The sequence below is a fragment of the Caretta caretta genome, chromosome 7, assembly GCF_965140235.1.
Source record: "Caretta caretta isolate rCarCar2 chromosome 7, rCarCar1.hap1, whole genome shotgun sequence".
Lineage (NCBI taxonomy): Eukaryota > Metazoa > Chordata > Testudines > Cheloniidae > Caretta > Caretta caretta.
Genome location: NC_134212.1, coordinates 120545798 through 120562803, shown reverse-complemented (window position 1 = coordinate 120562803; position 17006 = coordinate 120545798). Strand labels below are relative to the sequence as shown.

Here is a 17006-nt window from a genome sequence, read left to right as displayed (position 1 = left end):
TAGGGTTCTGCCCCACAGCAGTCCCCATGCTCAGGGTCTCCTCTCCCAGTGGAACCCCCCAACCCTCTGCCCACCTTGCCTCAGTAGCTACTGCCAGTCATCATCTAGCCCCCATTCTCTGGGGCTAACTGCAGTCTGTAATAGCCACTCATCACTAGCAAGGGGGTTGGACCTACGACTCTTGTTGGCCCAGCTGTCTCCCTACAGCCCCAGTACCTCCTTTGGCCTTCAGCAAGGCCTCAGCCTGGGGACTCACTAGGCCAGAGCGCTACAGCATCGCTCAGCTCCAGGGAGCCTATATTTCCAGGTAGCTAGATCCTTCTCACTCCAAGGCTGGAGTGAAACTCTGTCTCCTAGCTCACAGCCCCTCTTATCAGGGCCAACTGTGTCCTGATTGAACTGGCCACACCTGTGGCCAGCTACTCAGCCAGCCTCCCTCAACTGCTCTTAATCCCTTTTCTAATTGGGTCCCAGCCACAGCCCTCTCCAAGGGCTGCTTTTAACCCTTGCTCTCCTGGAATGAGGCAGCCACCCCACTACAATCCCACTCCACCAGATTATTCAAATGAGTCACTACTTCCATAATCAAAGGGGACAGTGACAGTTCCCTATTTAACCCTTGCCCTGTCAGAGGTAGATGTGGTAAATGAGGGCACTCAGAGGAAATGTCCCCTAAGAAATAATTACTTTTGGTAGCTGAGGCATTAGGTGTTTGAGAATCTCCAGGGTAAGTACTGTAGAGGTTTCTTGCCTCTAGTGTTGGCAAGAGATATGAGATAAATGGGTTGTGTTTGTCCTGTACACCACATGCCTGAGCCGTACATGCCACTCCCTGATCACATAAATCACTCCTTGGAGCAAAATTAGATAACCAGACAGCAACAATGACTGAGCAAAACTTCAGGCTACCAGTTCAATGCCAAACTTAGGGTTCAAACTACTGAAAACATTAGGCTGATAAGGTATCAATTCACCCTGTTAGCGGACATTGATCACCTCACTACTGACTGGTTTCAGAGTAGCAGCCGTGTTAGTCTGTTAAAGAAAAGGAGAGATGCCACAAGTACTCCTTTTCTTTTCACTACTTACTGTCTCTCATGCTCTTTGGCCACAGGAGAGATGAGATATTGATCATCATGCAACGACTGAGGGGCAAATCTAGAGTCAATAGCAAAACAAAACAAGAGTTTTGATAGTCCCCTTGTGCATACTAAGAACTAGACTGTGTCAAACAGGCACAGCCCTGAACTTAGGGCAGGGTCACAGTGCCCCAGGAGGAGAGATTTCACCTGTGCCTCATTTTACCACAGGGCCCTTGCCTGAGTAACATGGCGGAGAAGGCTCTTTACTCCCTCCTTCAGCTTTATCTTGCACCCCCATAAGGGGCAGGCACACTCTGACTGCAAATGTCTTTACCCTGACAGGGCAGGAAAAATGTGAATACTTCTGTGTTCTGCTGGGGAACTGGCATCATGTGACACTGCCTTGTCTTTCTCTACCCCTCCCCCCTCCACAGTTTGTGCACATTCAAGTCCTGCTTTGCATTATGTTTGTGTCAGAGGGACTCACCATAACTATGCATTAAACAGGTTCCAGGAGTTCATCAAGGAGCAGGCCCAGGTGCAGCAACAGCTCCTACAAAGGCTGGTGAGTTCCTGTGAGGCATTTGTCAAGACAGCAATCATGTGAAGCCCAGCATCCATTGTGCCCCCTCCTTTATTAGATTATTTAGCTCCCTCCTTTATTTTCATCTTGAAGTGGAGGGTTCTATCTGCATCAGAGGCGGCTGGAAGCATCAGTGGTGCTTCCCATCCAGAAAGCCAGTGCATCCATTCCCTTGCAGTGACGTAATCGATACAGGAACGTTGCCTTGGGTTCCCCATTTAACTTGAAAAGTCACCTGGTTCGGATTTCCCCTGTCATAGGCAGAACAGGGTAAAGGAAATTAAAAACAGTTTACCAGTGTCTCTTAGTGACTGGGTCAGCATCAGCAGGGCATGGAATAGATTTATGTTAGATGGGAGGCATGCACTGGGTTATCCATTCTGACCTCCTGCATCTTGACGGAACTATTCACTGCCACTAAAGCCTGAGCCAAGCTTGTCTTGAATATCCCATCCATACTGGTGCTCCAGCTACCTTCCCTGATACATACAGACCAATGGCACTGACTTTTAGGAAGCACCTTCCAGCTAAGGATCTCACAGCACATTACAGACATGATAAGCCTTAATAGCCCTGATTTACTGATGGGGAAGTGAAGTCCAGGAGAGGCAAAGTGACTTGCCTAAGGTCATGCAGCAAATTCATGCATGAGCCAGGACGAGAATCATAGAAGATTAGGGGTGGAAGAGACCTCAGGAGGTCACCTAGTCCAACCCCCTGCTCAAAGCGGGACCAACCCCAACCCAATCATCCCAGCCAGGGCTTTGTCAAGCTGGGCCTTAAACCCCCCCGTTCAGGCCCATGCCTCCCTTAATGCCCCACTTATTTCTCTTGCCGTCTCCAGTACTGGCACCAGTTCCTCTGTGAATAAGGCAAACCTACTCTTTGTGTGCCCTGTGGGTTGCTTCCCCTCTGCCTTTACCTTGGATATTTCTTTCCCCCTCCTTTACTTGGTAGCTGGGGGTGTGTGAATTTGCTTCCCACCTGCTCCCCTAGCTATCAGAGGGAGGGGGGGTGAATCTGCTGCTTCCCCCGCCCCCTCGCCTGGTTGGGGGGGTGGAAAAGGGGTAGCTTCTGCAGCTCCTTCCCTTTTAACTTCCCGCTGTGCCCGAGGGGGCGGGATCGACCCGCAGGAGCCCGGGCGGCGTGGGTCGGCATACAGCGCGCGCAGGCGCAGCTCGGCGCCCCGGGTGACCGAGGCGCCTCTGAGACGGCAGCAATGGCTGGGGAGCGCGCTCGCAGCTTGGGGAAAGGTGGGTGCTGGCCGGGCTGTGTGCCCCGCAGGGGATCTCCCGCTTGGGGATTGCATTGCATTGCATTGCATTGTATTGCATTGCATTGCATTGCACCCTCCAGCTCTGCCTTTCTGGCTGGGGCACCGGATTCCCCCTCTCGCCTTGCTCCCTGCGTCTGTCCCTCCCGCGGGGAGGGTGTCATTTCGTAGCACCCTGGACGCCTTTTTCTCTCCCCAGGGCCCTGCCTCTGCCAGGGTCTGGTGGGTTGCATTGCACGCACGTCCCCCTCCCCGGATCCGCGTGTGCTCTCTGCTCAGACGTGGGGAGACTGTGCCTGGATCCCTCCCCCACGCCTGGATCTCTGGCCCCTGGGAGGGCTACTCGTGTTTTGCACAGAGCCTATGTCGTCATCTGCCCGGAGGTGACTCGGCTCACTCGGGTGGGAGGCAAGCTATCCAGGAGACCATCCCACTCAGCAGCTCTATAAATGCACAATGTCTGTTATTGTATTGCCCTGGAGAACTGATTCACCCCAGGGCCCTCACCAAAGTAATACAGCCCTATTCTCTCCCGAAGCCCCACTTCAGAAGTGCAGGAGAAGCACCGTTTCCATGCCAGAATTAAGTGCTCTACAAAGAGCAACGGCTACTTTCAGAAACCCTTTTTGTTTCCTCCCCAGGCCACTGGTTGTGGGTTTTTTTGTTTTTTGTCTTAAACCGGATGTTAAGAGGAAGCCTGTAATTGTGCAGGTGTGAGCATAGAATAACCGGTGTAACATCTCTCTTGTAGGAAGCACTGTTCCAGGCCCTGTGCCCGAGGGACTGATCCGTGTCTACAGCATGCGCTTCTGTCCCTTTGCACAGAGAACACGTCTTGTCTTGAAAGCCAAAGACATTAAGTAAGATCATATGCTCCAAGGTGGCTGTCTCCTTGGTATTTAAAAGCTTAGGGGCTGAAGCCTTTTTTACTGCTTTCATGTAACTCTGCTGTGTCCTTTGTTAAAGCCACTTTGGCTTACGTATGGTGGTCTTCTATAATTTAGCAAGCTTAACAGGATGAATCAAATAGCTGTCACTCTTGCTACCCATACCTATTTAAAAAGAGACAAACACAAAATCCAGGGAATATTTTAATTTTATTTTAATTTATTTTTTAAAGGGGTGGGGTGGAAGTATAGTCAGTACACAAAACTACTTTTAAATCTCAGAGGGGTAGCCGTGTTTGTCTGTATCCAAAGAAACAACGGGAGTCCGGTGACACCTTAAAGACGAACAAATTTATTTGGGCATAAGCTTTCGTGGATAAAAAACCCACTTCATGCATTTTCACTCCATGCATCTGAAGAAGTGGGATTTTTTATCCACGAAAGCTTATGCCCAAATAAATCTGTTCGTCTTTAAGGTGTCACCAGACTCCTCATTGTTCTTACTTTTGAATGTTTCCCAGTCAGCTGTTGTGGGGTTACATTCAAATCTATTTTTTTATTGAAAATATTTTCACATTGCCTGCTGCTGTGGTAAAGGCCTGCCCAAACAAATGGGACACTGAGGAAACTAACTGCATCAAAGGTACAAAGTAAGCTAATTAGAAAACCCCCAAGCAAAATTTTTTCTTTTTCCGTTGTAGTAATGTTGGGTTGTCTTTGTAGCAATGGCAGAAAAACCTTATCTCAAGTGTGAATTTCATCTTTTTTTAATATCTTTACCTAATGGAAATTGAGCAGCAAAAATGCTGGAAAATGTAACCCTTAGCATGAACACTCGGTATGTATTTTCTCTGGCTTACAATTCATTAAAATATAGCCTACAATAGTATGTTAGTGGTTTCTATGGTAAATGTACTTGTGTGTGTTCATGGTTTCTCTTTTTAAAAATGTTCCATTTCTATAGCTTCCTCTAGATCCTTTGCTGAAGGAACTTTATCAACAATAGTGCCTTTTCAAATAGGGAAGTATTTATTCCTTGTTTACAAGTGATTAAGTAATATGACTAAGCTTGCAGTTAGTGAGTAATACGACCTCTACTGGATTGCTGATTCACTCATGGTCTAACCACACCCTATAGGTCAGCATTGGATTTCAAATTCTTATTGGTGGAGCACACACCAATCACACTGCAGTCTTTCTCTGACTCTTTCAGAGAACCAAATGTAGTAAAGCTCCACATCAATCCACCTGCCTATTTTCCTATACATAAGGCAACCCAAGTAACTTGGTCTCTTCTGATTTCCCCGCCCCCGGTATTGTTTTAAATGTGGTGGCTGCTCCTTGCATAACTGGTGACGATTGTCCTTTGATTGGAGTCCAGCTATGTTGAGTGGAAATATAGTCACTGGTGTCCCTAGGCATGTGCAATCCTCGTGATCTGATATCTGAATCTGTGCTTGGGAACCTTTTTGAGAACAGATTATTAGTTAATAGTTTCTTTGTAGGCAGTGTAGTTGTAGCTGTGTCAGTCCCAGCATATTAGAGAGACCAGGTGGGTGAGATAATCTCTCATTGGACCAACTCCTGTTGAGGAGGGAGAGCGAGAGAAGCTTTTGAGCTACACGGTGCTCTTTCTGTGTGGCTCAAAAGCTTGTTTCCAGCCAAGCAGCTGGTCCAATGAAAGATCTTACCTCACCTACCTGGTCTCTCTAATATGCTGGGACTGACACATATTAAAAAATAGTTTCTTTTTGGCAGTTAAATCACACTAGTAGCTTTGTATACGTAATTATCTAATGCCTAAATAACATAGCTCTTTGCAGTACAGAACTTACAATTTAAGATTGTGGTCCTGTAAGCTGCCGTGTGCATGCATCTTGTGCAGTCACCGAAGTTTTTGTTGGGCTCTGCATTGGTGCAGGGGTTTCTGTCAGAACAGTTTGCGGGATCGGGTACTGCAGGATCATTCCAATACAAGGCGGCCAAAGGGGTTGGGGCGGGATTCTGGCATCAGATAATAAATTTCCCACTTTAGGGTTTGTCTATATTTAAATCAGTTCGTTGCAATGTTGTTTAACTTGTTAGCTGACATGCTTAATTGGAAACTCCACAAAAGTTTGTTCCGGGAGACAGGTACATGGTAGTACGGCCACTCCATAAATGTTCATTCCCATTACAAGTAGTTTAATAAACTCAAGCAATTAAACTGACTTCCAAAAACCTCAAGGATATGCAACCCTGAGTGAGTGTTTGTTTTTAAAAAAAAACAAACAAACAACCCCAACCTTGTCTGCTTGGCTTTGGTATTTTAGCTTTATCATACTGCCTCTTTCTAACTTGTGGCTAAGACAGTTTCCCTTCCGTTCAGTGTAAGGTCAGAGTAAAATTCTGTTGCAGGTTTCAGAGTAACAGCCGTGTTAGTCTGTATTCGCAAAAAGAAAAGGAGTACTTGTGGCACCTTAGAGACTAACCAATTTATTTGAGCATAAGCTTTCGTGAGCTACAGCTCACTTCATCGGATGCATACTGTGGAAAGTGTAGAAGATCTTTTTATACACACAAAGCATGAAAAAATACCTCCCCCCACCCCACTCTCCTGCTGGTAATAGCATATCTAAAAAGAAAAGGAGTACTTGTGGCACCTTAGAGACTAACCAATTTATTTGAGCATGAGCTTTCGTGAGCTACAGCTAGCTCACGAAAGCTCATGCTCAAATAAATTGGTTAGTCTCTAAGGTGCCACAAGTACTCCTTTTCTTTTTGCGAATACAGACTAACACGGCTGTTCCTCTGAAACCTAGCATATCTAAAGTGACCACTCTCCTTACAATGTGTATGATAATCAAGGTGGGCCATTTCCAGCACAAATCCAGGGTTTAACAAGAACGTGGGGGGGGATAGGAAAAAACAAGGGGAAATAGGTTACCTTGCATAATGACTTAGCCACTCCCAGTCTCTATTCAAGCCTAAGTTAATTGTATCCAATTTGCAAATGAATTCCAATTCAGCAGTCTCTCGCTGGAGTCTGGATTTGAAGTTTTTTTGTTGTAATATCGCAACTTTCATGTCTGTAATCGCGTGACCAGAGAGATGGAAGTGTTCTCCAACTGGTTTATGAATGTTATAATTCTTGACATCTGATTTGTGTCCATTTATTCTTTTACGTAGAGACTGTCCAGTTTGACCAATGTACATGGCAGAGGGGCATTGCTGGCACATGATGGCATATATCACATTGGTGGATGTGCAGGTGAACGAGCCTCTGATAGTGTGGCTGATGTTATTAGGCCCTGTGATGGTGTCCCCTGAATAGATATGTGGGCACAGTTGGCAATGGGCTTTGTTGCAAGGATAGGTTCCTGGGTTAGTGGTTCTGTTGTGTGGTATGTGGACACTTAACTTTCTAAACTACTACATGCCACAAGGGGCCACAGCAATGGTTCCCTTAACCCACCCAGCAATATTGTTAACCTATCCAACTGTACTCTTAGCCCAGCAGAAGCAGCTGTCCTATCTCGGGGCCTCTCCTTCTGCCCCTCCACCCCCACAAACATGATAGAGTTCTGTGGTGCCCTAGAATCCTATTTTCGACGTCTCTGACTCAAGGAATATTTCGAACATACCTCTGAACAACATACTAATCCACAGAGACCTCCCTACCAACACTACAAAAAGAAGGATTCTAGGTGGACTCCTCTTGAAGGTCGAGACAGCAGACTGGACTTCTACATAGAGTGCTTCCACCGACGTGCACGGGCTGAAATTGTGGAAAAGCAGCATCACTTGCCCCATAACCTCAGCCGTGCGGAACACAATGTCATCCACAGCCTCAGAAACAACTCTGACATCATAATCAAAAAGGCTGACAAAGGAGGTGCTGTTGTCATCATGAATAGGTCGGAATATGAACAAGAGACTGCTCGGCAGCTCTCCAACACCACTTTCTACAAGCCTTTACCCTCTGATCCCACTGAGAGTTACCAAAAGAAACTACAGCATTTGCTCAAGAAACTCCCTGAAAAAGCACAAGATCAAATCTGCACAGACGCACCCCTGGAACCCCGACCTGGGATATTCTATCTACTACCCAAGATCCATACACCTGGAAATCCTGGGCGCCCCATCATCTCAGGCATTGGCACCCTGACAGCAGGATTGTCTGGCTATGTAGACTCCCTCCTCAGGCCCTACGCTACCAGCACTCCCAGGTACCTTCGAGACACCACTGACTTCAAGAAAGGAGAGAGGTGGTAAATCAATGGGGATGTTTTCCTGGCTCTTCTCTCCCTTTACTCCTAGCTAACCGACAGGAGGATATTGAGGCAAACACTATTGCTTTCTTTGAAGTTACTGGAGTAGGCTGACAAAACTGATCTTGCTCTGTCTTAAACTCTTCAGGCATGAAACAATCAACATCAATCTGAAAAACAAACCTGACTGGCTCTTTGAGAAAAATCCCTTTGGTTTGATACCTCTTCTGGAGACCAGCAAGGGTCAGCTGATCTGTGAGTCTCCAATCATATGCGAGTATTTGGATGAAGCATATCCTGGGAAGAAGCTTCTACCTGCTGATCCTTATGAGCGAGCATGTCAAAAGATGCTCTTGGAAAGATTCTCCAAGGTACAGTGTGATCAGGAGGGGGCGGTGTAACCTTCAGGGCTATGCACAATACTAGTGCTGCACTGTAGACATTTCCTTTCACTTTTAAGGATGGATCTTGCTTCCTAGTAAAATCACTCTTCTAAATATAATAGAACCACTTACCATTCGCTAATCCAAAATGCTGCTAAGCTATCTGCATCTCTGTCAGCATTTGGAAGTCAGAAAAAAGGAACACGTGAGGTGAAAGCAGGAGATCTCTTAAGCTTGTTGACTCTCTATAGGACTGGGTGCAGAATGGGGAACCTGGCATTCAGTTTAAGGGGGTTAGCAGATCAGCCTTAGGGCTGGTCTCCTGTCCCTGTCCCTCCAGAGAGCTCTAATGTGCTGTGTTCTAACTGCCCCATATAAACCGGGCTGGCATGCTCTGAAAGGTGCCTAGTTTGCATAATATAGTCCTGTTTCAAATTACATTGAACATGAATGAGGTACCTTTTGGAATGCACCAGCAGGGTCTACGTGAGGCAACTGGAGCACTCTATAAACCACACCTCTGTGGTATGCTTTGCTGTACCATTATAGGCAAAGATGGCAAACTGGGTAAATGCTTGCATCAGTGCCATTCTCAAATCCTTCACTCTAGGGTAATTCTTCAAAGCATGGGTCTGTAAACTGTTGAAAGCCAAAAGGAAGCTTTACAAATATTATCCAAGTTTATTCTGTTATTTTATTGTAACTCATGCCAATCCCCTAACTTCTCTGGCAGGTGCCAAACGACAAAGTTCTTGAAGATATAAATGTCTAAATCTGACTGTCCCTTAATATCTTTTCCTATTAACATGTATTGGAATTTCAAAAGCATCCTTAGCATGTCAAAATTTGCATTTCACCATTTTTATTGCTGGTGCTTTTTTTGGCACCGTAGGCAGCTTGAACAATGGAAAGACTAGTGAGTTTCCCTCTTCTGATTCTTCTGCACTATTATAATCCTTCAGTATTAGCATTTTAATTCTTTTGCAACCTGTATTTTCTCTGAAACCTAGAGAACACTTCTGTCACTATTAGGCTTGGTGTGGTGTGTGTTTTTTAAGCAAAACCTAAATTTAAGTGCTAAAGCCCAGATCCTGAAAAGCATTTAGGCACCCAACTTCCGTTGATTTCAGATACCTTTTAAGGATCTGGGCTGAAGTGACTTGTGACTATCCCTGTAATGAGATAAAACCTCCCTTCTGCAAGGAGGTCAAGCTCTCCGTAATGTTGTTGTCTTTTCTGGTTTGTTCAGTTACCACCTCTAGCCTTAAAACATCTCCTGGCAGTTAAAAATGGGGAGGACAGTTCAGCGCTGAAAGCGGAGTTCATTAAGAAGCTTGACGAATTTGAGAAGGTAAGAAACAGTCCTCTCTGGGACTGAACGAAACTACCAAACCTATGGTAAATGGGAGTCCTCTTCTGCTCGCATGCACTGGGCTGGCTGTCTCACTTGGAAAGCCTTGAGAAAGGGAGGAGACAGGACTTATTTCAGAAGTTCTAACTATGAAAAATGAGTAGTCCTGTAGTTTACTCCCCTCACACTGAGATGTGGCATAGAAAACTCCAGCATCTAAGCATGGCAAAGTTTAAACTAGAGCTGAATTTTGAACTCCAGAGTGGACTTCGTAGGGGATTTTGTTCCACACCCTTCTCAAGTGCTAGCTACCTCTGCTGTTTTATGTCTACCTTGCCCTCCTAGGACAGAAGGAGGTCTTGCAGCAAGTTTGAAGAGCATTCAGACTGGGTTGTCATAACCTTCTCTGGTATGTTAGCATGTCCACCTGACTGACAGTGTTTCTTCTTTGCTGTTACTGAGATGAGTACAACAATATTGGGGATGAAGTTGTTGACCCTCAGTTTATTTTAGGGTCTGGCCCCCTCTGTCCAACTACAAGCTATTATCCTTTCTCCCTGCTCATTCCCATGGAATATAATCCCTCCCCTGTAGATGTGGTGGTTAAGGTACTTGAATCCTGAAGCTGGTGAGTCCAAGTCTCCCTTGATCTCACACTCCAATTCACCGAGCTGCAAAACAGGTACCTGGTTCATCCAGTTAAGGCAGTCAAAGGTGGCTGGATGTGATCCTGGCCACATCACTCCCTTGCATGCTGCTGGCTATGAAGCTGATGTGCCTTCACCATATCACTCCGATGAGCCATTGGGTTGGGGGACTCTGATTGCAAAGATCCAGCTATGGGCCATGTTCTAGTCCAATCGTGTACCTCCATCAATGTCCAGGGAGCTGCGACAGGTGGTTTTGGATCTATATTGGAGATTTAAATTCAGTTTTTTACTTCAAGTGCTGTTTTTTGTTAACCCAAACCACTGCCAGGTCATTGTTTGAATAAGATGTGCTGATACTTTCCCTCCATCTGCGGTGTGACTCCTTAAAATATAGTTGTTTGAATGAACAACCTCCTTTACCTCTTTGGAGAGAGGCCCATGATCTTCTAGAAATAAAGCAACCAAAAAACTATCTGGTCATCTGATCAGGCGGCAAAGAAATGACCATGTTCAAAAGGAAAAAAAAATCCTACTCTGTCCTCCTTGAGCAAGAAGCAGCATCTTGGCACACTGCTCCTCTGTTGTGAACCTCTCATAGCTCCGGCTACAGTCATCTCCTTCCCTTTGCTGATGGCTTTAACTTCAGCCAGTTACTTTGGTGTGGCTGACACTAGAGTATGCCTGTCCCTCTGATACCTCTGTCTAACTTGTTAGCTATGCTAACCCCCCACTACCAAATGCTTCAAACACAGAGTTCCTCTCAAGTTAAAGCCTTTCATCTTTGTGTAGCTGATCAGAGTCAAGAGCTAAGGTACTGGCAGGTGACATTGTCTGGTTCTTGGGGGAGGCTGCTTCCTAGGGGACTTCTTGCAAGACAAATACACTGAGAAATAAAAAACGAAGCTTCCCTTTCCCTCCCATTTACAATCCTGCTGCAAGATACCTGCTGCTGCAAAAGACTTTGAGAGATCCTGAGGGATTTTCTAGATGTATATGGACTGGCAGGTAATAGGGAGCCCCTCTCTCTGTTGCGGTGGCTTAAATCCCAGTCTGACCTATAGAAGATAATGAGCATCCAGCCATGCAAAATCAGTTCAGCCTGTTCCAAGAGCTGTTAGCCAGAGAAGCATGAAATGTATTGAAATGTCCTGTGTCCTACTCACTGCTGTCCACCAGAGGGAGCCATGGTCACATCTTTATGAAACTGCTAACATCTGCAGAAAGAGAGTACTTGTGGCACCTCAGACTAACAAATTTTATTTGAGCATAAGCTTTCATGAGCTACAGCCCACTTCATCAGATGCATGCCGTGGAAAATGGAGTTCCCTGGGAAGCCGCTTCCCACAAGAACCAGACAACGTCACCTGCCAGTACCTTAGCTCTTGACTGTGATCAGCTACTCCAAGATGAAAGGCTTTAACTCGAGAGGAACTCCGTGTTTGAAGCATTTGGTAGTGGGGTGTTAGTGTAGCTGGCATCCGATGAAGTGAGCTGTAGCTCACGATAGCTCATGCTCAAATAAATGTTAGTCTCTAAGGTGCCACAAGTCCTCCTGTTCTTTTTGCAGATACAGACTAACACGGCTGCTCCTCTGAATACTAACATCTGGTTATTTTCTGTCCGGCATCTGGTGACTGAAGCAGCTCCTCAGATGTTTGCTGATTGATGGTTTACGGCTTTGAATAGATCGCTGGCATTTCCCCTCCTCCTCCCCACCACAAATAAGTGGACTCTTAATGTCTGCTTTACATGGACAAGAAGTTGGTATTTTAAGGTGTCAGAAAAAGCCCCTCCGAGTGCTAGCTCTGTTTCTGATGATGACTTGTACTACCCTAGCGTGTAGGCGTTCGAGTCACGGAGCAGGATCCCGTTGTGCTACGTACAAACGCTACCAAACTCCTAAGAATGTCACATGTAAGATCTTGTTTGTGGATAAAGCATAGGTGGGTAGGGGGACCTTACTGCAAATGCAGGTCAAGTACTTCAAGATCCTACCACAGTAGGCCCTGGAGAATGGTAAAGTGCTTTTCAAACATCTAGGTTAGCCTCTTCTCTCTCCTTTGAAATTGGGGATTGTCACCAGTTTACAGGTGCAGCAGCAGAGGCATGTTCCAATCCATTTACACGGCACTTGTTTTTAGAAGTCTGTATAGTGTGGACCAGTTTTGCAATAGGAAGAATGCATCCCTCCTGCTCTTCTGAGGTGGAGGACTCCGCTCTTGTGTCTGAGGATGGAATCTGGCACAGGTTTTAGCATGACAATGGTCTGGTAGAATTGCATTCACAAAGCTACCTCAACTTGGGGATGCAGTGAAAAAAGAAATACAGCTGAAATCTTTATGCCCTTGTTCGACCAGTCTTATGGTGCAGCTGAAATGTTCATTTAACAGTTTCAAAACACACAAGGCACCAGGGTTGCCATATCTGTCTTGGTGCCTCCATATCAGAATAGCTAGTTGACAAGTTAAAACAGTCTCTAACTGCCACCTGGATCCTGAGAATATTGTTCAGGGCTCGTGCGTAATTGCCAGTCCAGATTGTGCATTTGAGCTAGAATAGGATCCAGCTCTCAGCATGTAAAGAATCCAAACTCATATTGGAGCTGCTCTAGTGACTGACTGGCCCACTAAGAATGTTTAATTTAGGTAAGGAGATGCCAGTTCTGCCTCCACTCTCTTGTTCATCTCCTCCCTGGCTCCTGCTTTGCAGTATAGCATGTTTTGGGTTTTTTTGTAAGGGTTTTCCATGTAACTAATTTTTAAATATGAAATACTGCATCTTGTCCTCAGATTTTAGCTGGCTGCAAGACTGTGTTCTATGGTGGGGACTCTGTGTCCATGATTGATTACATGATCTGGCCTTGGTTTGAACGACTGGAATTCTTACAATTGCCTGAGTAAGTGCTTGAATGTTTTATGGATCTTACACATTTTCAAGTGGTGCATTACAGCTTCTAATTAACTCTAAATTACCCCAGCCAGGAACGCTGCTGCTTAGCGTGAATGGAATGTGTAAATTCTCCAGACATGAACTGGGCCGCGTAATGGGCCCTACTTGGGGAGGGGGCAAGAGGGTGTGCTGTATTTCAGTAACATATAACAGCCCTTTGTAATGGACCAGGACTCCATTGTGTAGCACTGTATAGACTGAATAAAAATAGTCCCAGAAGGCATCTTACCCTATTGAAACCAGCTCTCCCAAAGTTAAGGCCTGCTCGTAATGGAACTAACCACAAAGAGAACCTGCTTCTGTCTTAGGTGTTTGTAGTGCACCCATTACCACAGTATCTGAGCACCTTACAACTATTTTTTAAAATACGTTTATCCTCACAACACTCCTGTGAGGCAGGGAAGTTCTGTGATTCCCATTTTACATATGAGGAGCTTCGTGACTTCCCCAGAGAGTGTGGTAGAGCAGGGAATTGAACCCAGTTCTCCCAAGTTCCAGGCTACCCCCCCCTTCCCCAATCCTTCATCAAAGATGCAAGGAGACCCTAGGATCTGAAGTCATTACCTCAGGCACTGAAAGCAAGGGCCAAAGCCACCAAGTGGCTTAGCTTCTTCTGTGCTATCACTTGGGCCGTGCAGGTAAAGAAGAAAAGTTTTCATGGCATTATGGCCTTATTCCAGTTTAGGGAGAGGGGTTCTCCCCCCCCAAAAAAAATCTGAGCGTAAGAGCTGAGATCCCTGTCAGATAGGGGATGCTGTGCAGAGGCAGTATTAGGCTTTTAATATGAGCAGACTTGGAAATTGCAAACTCATGTGCAGGATACTCAGGGAGGTCATTTGGGAGGCGGAGCTAAAAATGCCCGTTGAGCTCGCTCTCCTGCAGTAGAGCTGTGTGCTCGCTGCGTGTGGATTTCAAGCCATCTGGCTGTGCCTGATCTTGCAAGCCCAGGCCATGTCTTTTGGGGACCATATTGTATCACTGTGGGCCAGGGATTGCATCCGATGAAGCGAGCTGTAGCTCATGAAAGCTTATGCTCAAATTTGTTAGTCTCTAAGGTGCTACAAGTCCTCCTTTTTCTTTTTCCAGGAGGGAGGGCTATGACCGCTCCTCTAGGAACCAAAAGCAGTGGGGGGTGATTAAAGTGAAGTACAGAGGGGTTTGCCTACCAAGTGCCCTAGCGGGAGGCTTGCATATACTGGCTGAAACTGGGTGTTCCAGAGATCAATGGACAAAGAAAGGGCGACTGATATAAAAAGGCTGTTTAAACTGACTTAGGGCCGCCTTTCTGATCCAGCAAATGGACAAGGCCACCTGCTCCAAGGTGGGGCCCCAACTCTTATGGAAGGGTTGGAAAGACCAATTTGGCCTGCTAAGGCCCCTTGGACTGATGGGTAACTCCTGGGATGTCTGTTCAGTGTTTTGTGTGGGTTCCTCTCTGTTCTCTCCTTCCCCCACCCCAGGTAATGTTTTACCTAAGAATAAATCTCCTTGCTTAGAGTGAGCTGTGTGGTAACTTGGGACTGCTGACAATACACTGTTCATAGCCCTCTGAGAGAAGGCCACGCACAGGCACTGGCCTATAGCCCTAGTTAGCCTGTCTGGCTATCTCAGTGTAAGGCAGGAAGCTGTGCAGCCTTAAAAACCCCGCAGTCAGATGGGAGTGGGCCAGGGTCCCTGCCCAGAGACCGGTGGTGGCTGGAGACCTGACTGCACATGCCCCGAGTGGACAATGGAATGGGGCATACAGGTGCAATTACCCTGAAACTGACAATAAAAAGTCACTGGCTAGTGGTGACCTAAACTGTGTAAGTTGTTTTGGCCAACAGGATTTATGGGAAGAATGGGCTCTTGGATTGGCACGAAGTGGGGTGTATTGGGATAGGGGTCACGGACCTGCAAAAAACACACACACCCCAATGTAATATGAATATCTTCCACTCCAGCAAAACAAATGCTGCAGTCAGTGCAGGATCACGCACTCTCTGGGAAGGGTGAGGGAGTAATCCAATGTCTAAAGGATGATAGGTACATCACACAAGGATTATGCTTCTCTCTTAGAGTAGGAGCTTCCACAAGCAGTGGCTATTCACCCTTGGCTATATAAAGAAGACTTGATAGCCTTAAAGGGCATGTCTACTCTGCATTTTAAATTCGTGGCAGCAAGCTTCAGAGCAGGGGTCTACAAAGTTGAGTCTACGCTATGGCACACTAAACATCTGTGTTGCCGTTCGGGCTCTGAAGCCCAGGGATGGGAGTGGGTAGCCTGGACATCTGCACAATGGCTTGTCATGCCAGAGCATAAGCCCATGTCTGTAGACCCAGGCTTGGAGACTCAGTGCCGTGTGATTTGAAATGCAGTGTAGACGTAGCTAGAGATGCCCTTCTCTCTGCTCTCTCTGGCCTAAAATGTATTTCTTCTGTCTGTTTGGAATTTAACCTTGTGGGAGGGAGAAGGCAAAACAAACAGGAACATAGAACCTCATTAAATGTTCAGCTTTCTTGATGTCCTCCCAATTTCCCCTCTGCTCATACAAAGTTTCTTTCCTGTTCCCATAGCTGTCTGCAGCATACCCCGAAGCTCAGGCAATGGGTGGAAGCCATGAAGAAGGATCCTGCCGTCAAGGCTACGATGACTGACGCACAAACACTCAAAGGCTTTTTTGAGCTGTATGTGAAGAACAGTCCTGAGGCATGCGACTATGGGTTGTGAGATGAGGGTGGGCATATCCCTGTCACAAATATAGCTTCTGTTTTCTCTGGGCACCTGCAGTTGGCTGGGATGGTGCAGTTCTGTGCTTGCATTTTAAAATGGGAATAAATCTGTGTAGGAAAGAATGAGAAACCTCCTGTGAAGTCCCATCCCTCCTGGTGGTTGGAGGGAGTGCTGGCCTCAGGCAGGAGATGGGAGGTCACTAGCAGTTGTATGTATGTAACCCTTCACAATCTCTGTCCTCCTCATTTGTAGAGAGTGATGCCTGTTTGGTTGCTTTATGATTTGGTTTTTGTGATTCTGGTACTTGAAAAATAGAGGAGGAAATCTTTTAAATATGCTAACTCCTGCCCTCATTTGGCTGAATGCTGCACCCTCAGAACTGGATGGGCATGAAATCAGTGCTTCATGTGTCTGTTCCCTGAAGCCCCTCTCCCATGACAAAGACAATGGAAGAGTGAGCGATCAGGAAATGACTTGGGATCCATTGTCCAAAGCAAGTTGCTCTCTACTGCCACTGCAGTTTGCCGTCAAGATCCAGGTGTCTGTCTAAAGGCTACAAGGTTTCATAGTCCAAGTCTCACAGAGGAATATTTCAGACCTGGAAGCATTTGAAGTTTATGAATCCACCCTCAAGAAGGTAATAGTGGAAGAGGAAAATACAGCTACAGTTTTTAATTTGGGTAGCATCGTCTTGGGATGTCTAGACCTACAGGGCTCTAACCTGTTCTCTGTTTGTTCTTTCACTTTATTTTAGGCCTTCTAACCTCCATAACCAGGTAGGCCTGAGCTGGTGCAGACAATGGTAGCAGTGTCACAGTCTACACTGTGCCCATGATGTGGTCTGATTTTGTCTAGAGACCAAAACTGCACATTCACCAATCAGGC

General features: G+C 46.2%; 1 protein-coding gene and 1 long non-coding RNA gene across 3 annotated transcripts; one reads left to right on the top strand and one right to left on the bottom strand.

Moving 5' to 3' along the window:
* Window positions 1-1700: 1700 nt before the first annotated feature.
* On the bottom strand, window positions 1701-2797 carry LOC125639378 (uncharacterized). Its single transcript, XR_007357479.2, has 2 exons — window positions 2588-2797; window positions 1701-1916 (listed from the first exon to the last, which is right to left on the bottom strand). It is a non-coding gene; the product is annotated as an uncharacterized LOC125639378 (long non-coding RNA).
* Window positions 2771-16454, top strand: GSTO1 (glutathione S-transferase omega 1). Of its 2 annotated transcripts, XM_048856277.2 has the most exons (7): window positions 3697-3798; window positions 6994-7075; window positions 7474-8033; window positions 8224-8446; window positions 9708-9809; window positions 13249-13355; window positions 15965-16454. In XM_048856277.2, exons 2-7 carry the CDS (start codon window positions 7013-7015, stop codon window positions 16116-16118), a joined length of 1209 nt encoding a protein of 402 aa, XP_048712234.2. In that variant the 5' UTR covers window positions 3697-3798; window positions 6994-7012; the 3' UTR covers window positions 16119-16454. The 2 variants fall into 2 exon arrangements, with proteins under 2 accessions (XP_048712235.2, XP_048712234.2); XM_048856278.2 differs by lacking the exons at window positions 6994-7075; window positions 7474-8033 and adding an exon at window positions 2771-2918 and having other exon boundaries at window positions 3690-3798.
* Window positions 16455-17006: the final 552 nt, after the last annotated feature.

Coding starts and splice junctions, on each gene's coding strand:
- GSTO1 (XM_048856277.2), top strand. CDS start 7,013: ATGTACATGGCAGAGGGGCATTGCTGGCACATGATGGCATATATCACA. Junction 8,447..9,707: donor TCTTGGAAAGATTCTCCAAG/GTACAGTGTGAT, acceptor TGGTTTGTTCAG/TTACCACCTCTAGCCTTAAA. Junction 9,810..13,248: donor AGCTTGACGAATTTGAGAAG/GTAAGAAACAGT, acceptor TCTTGTCCTCAG/ATTTTAGCTGGCTGCAAGAC.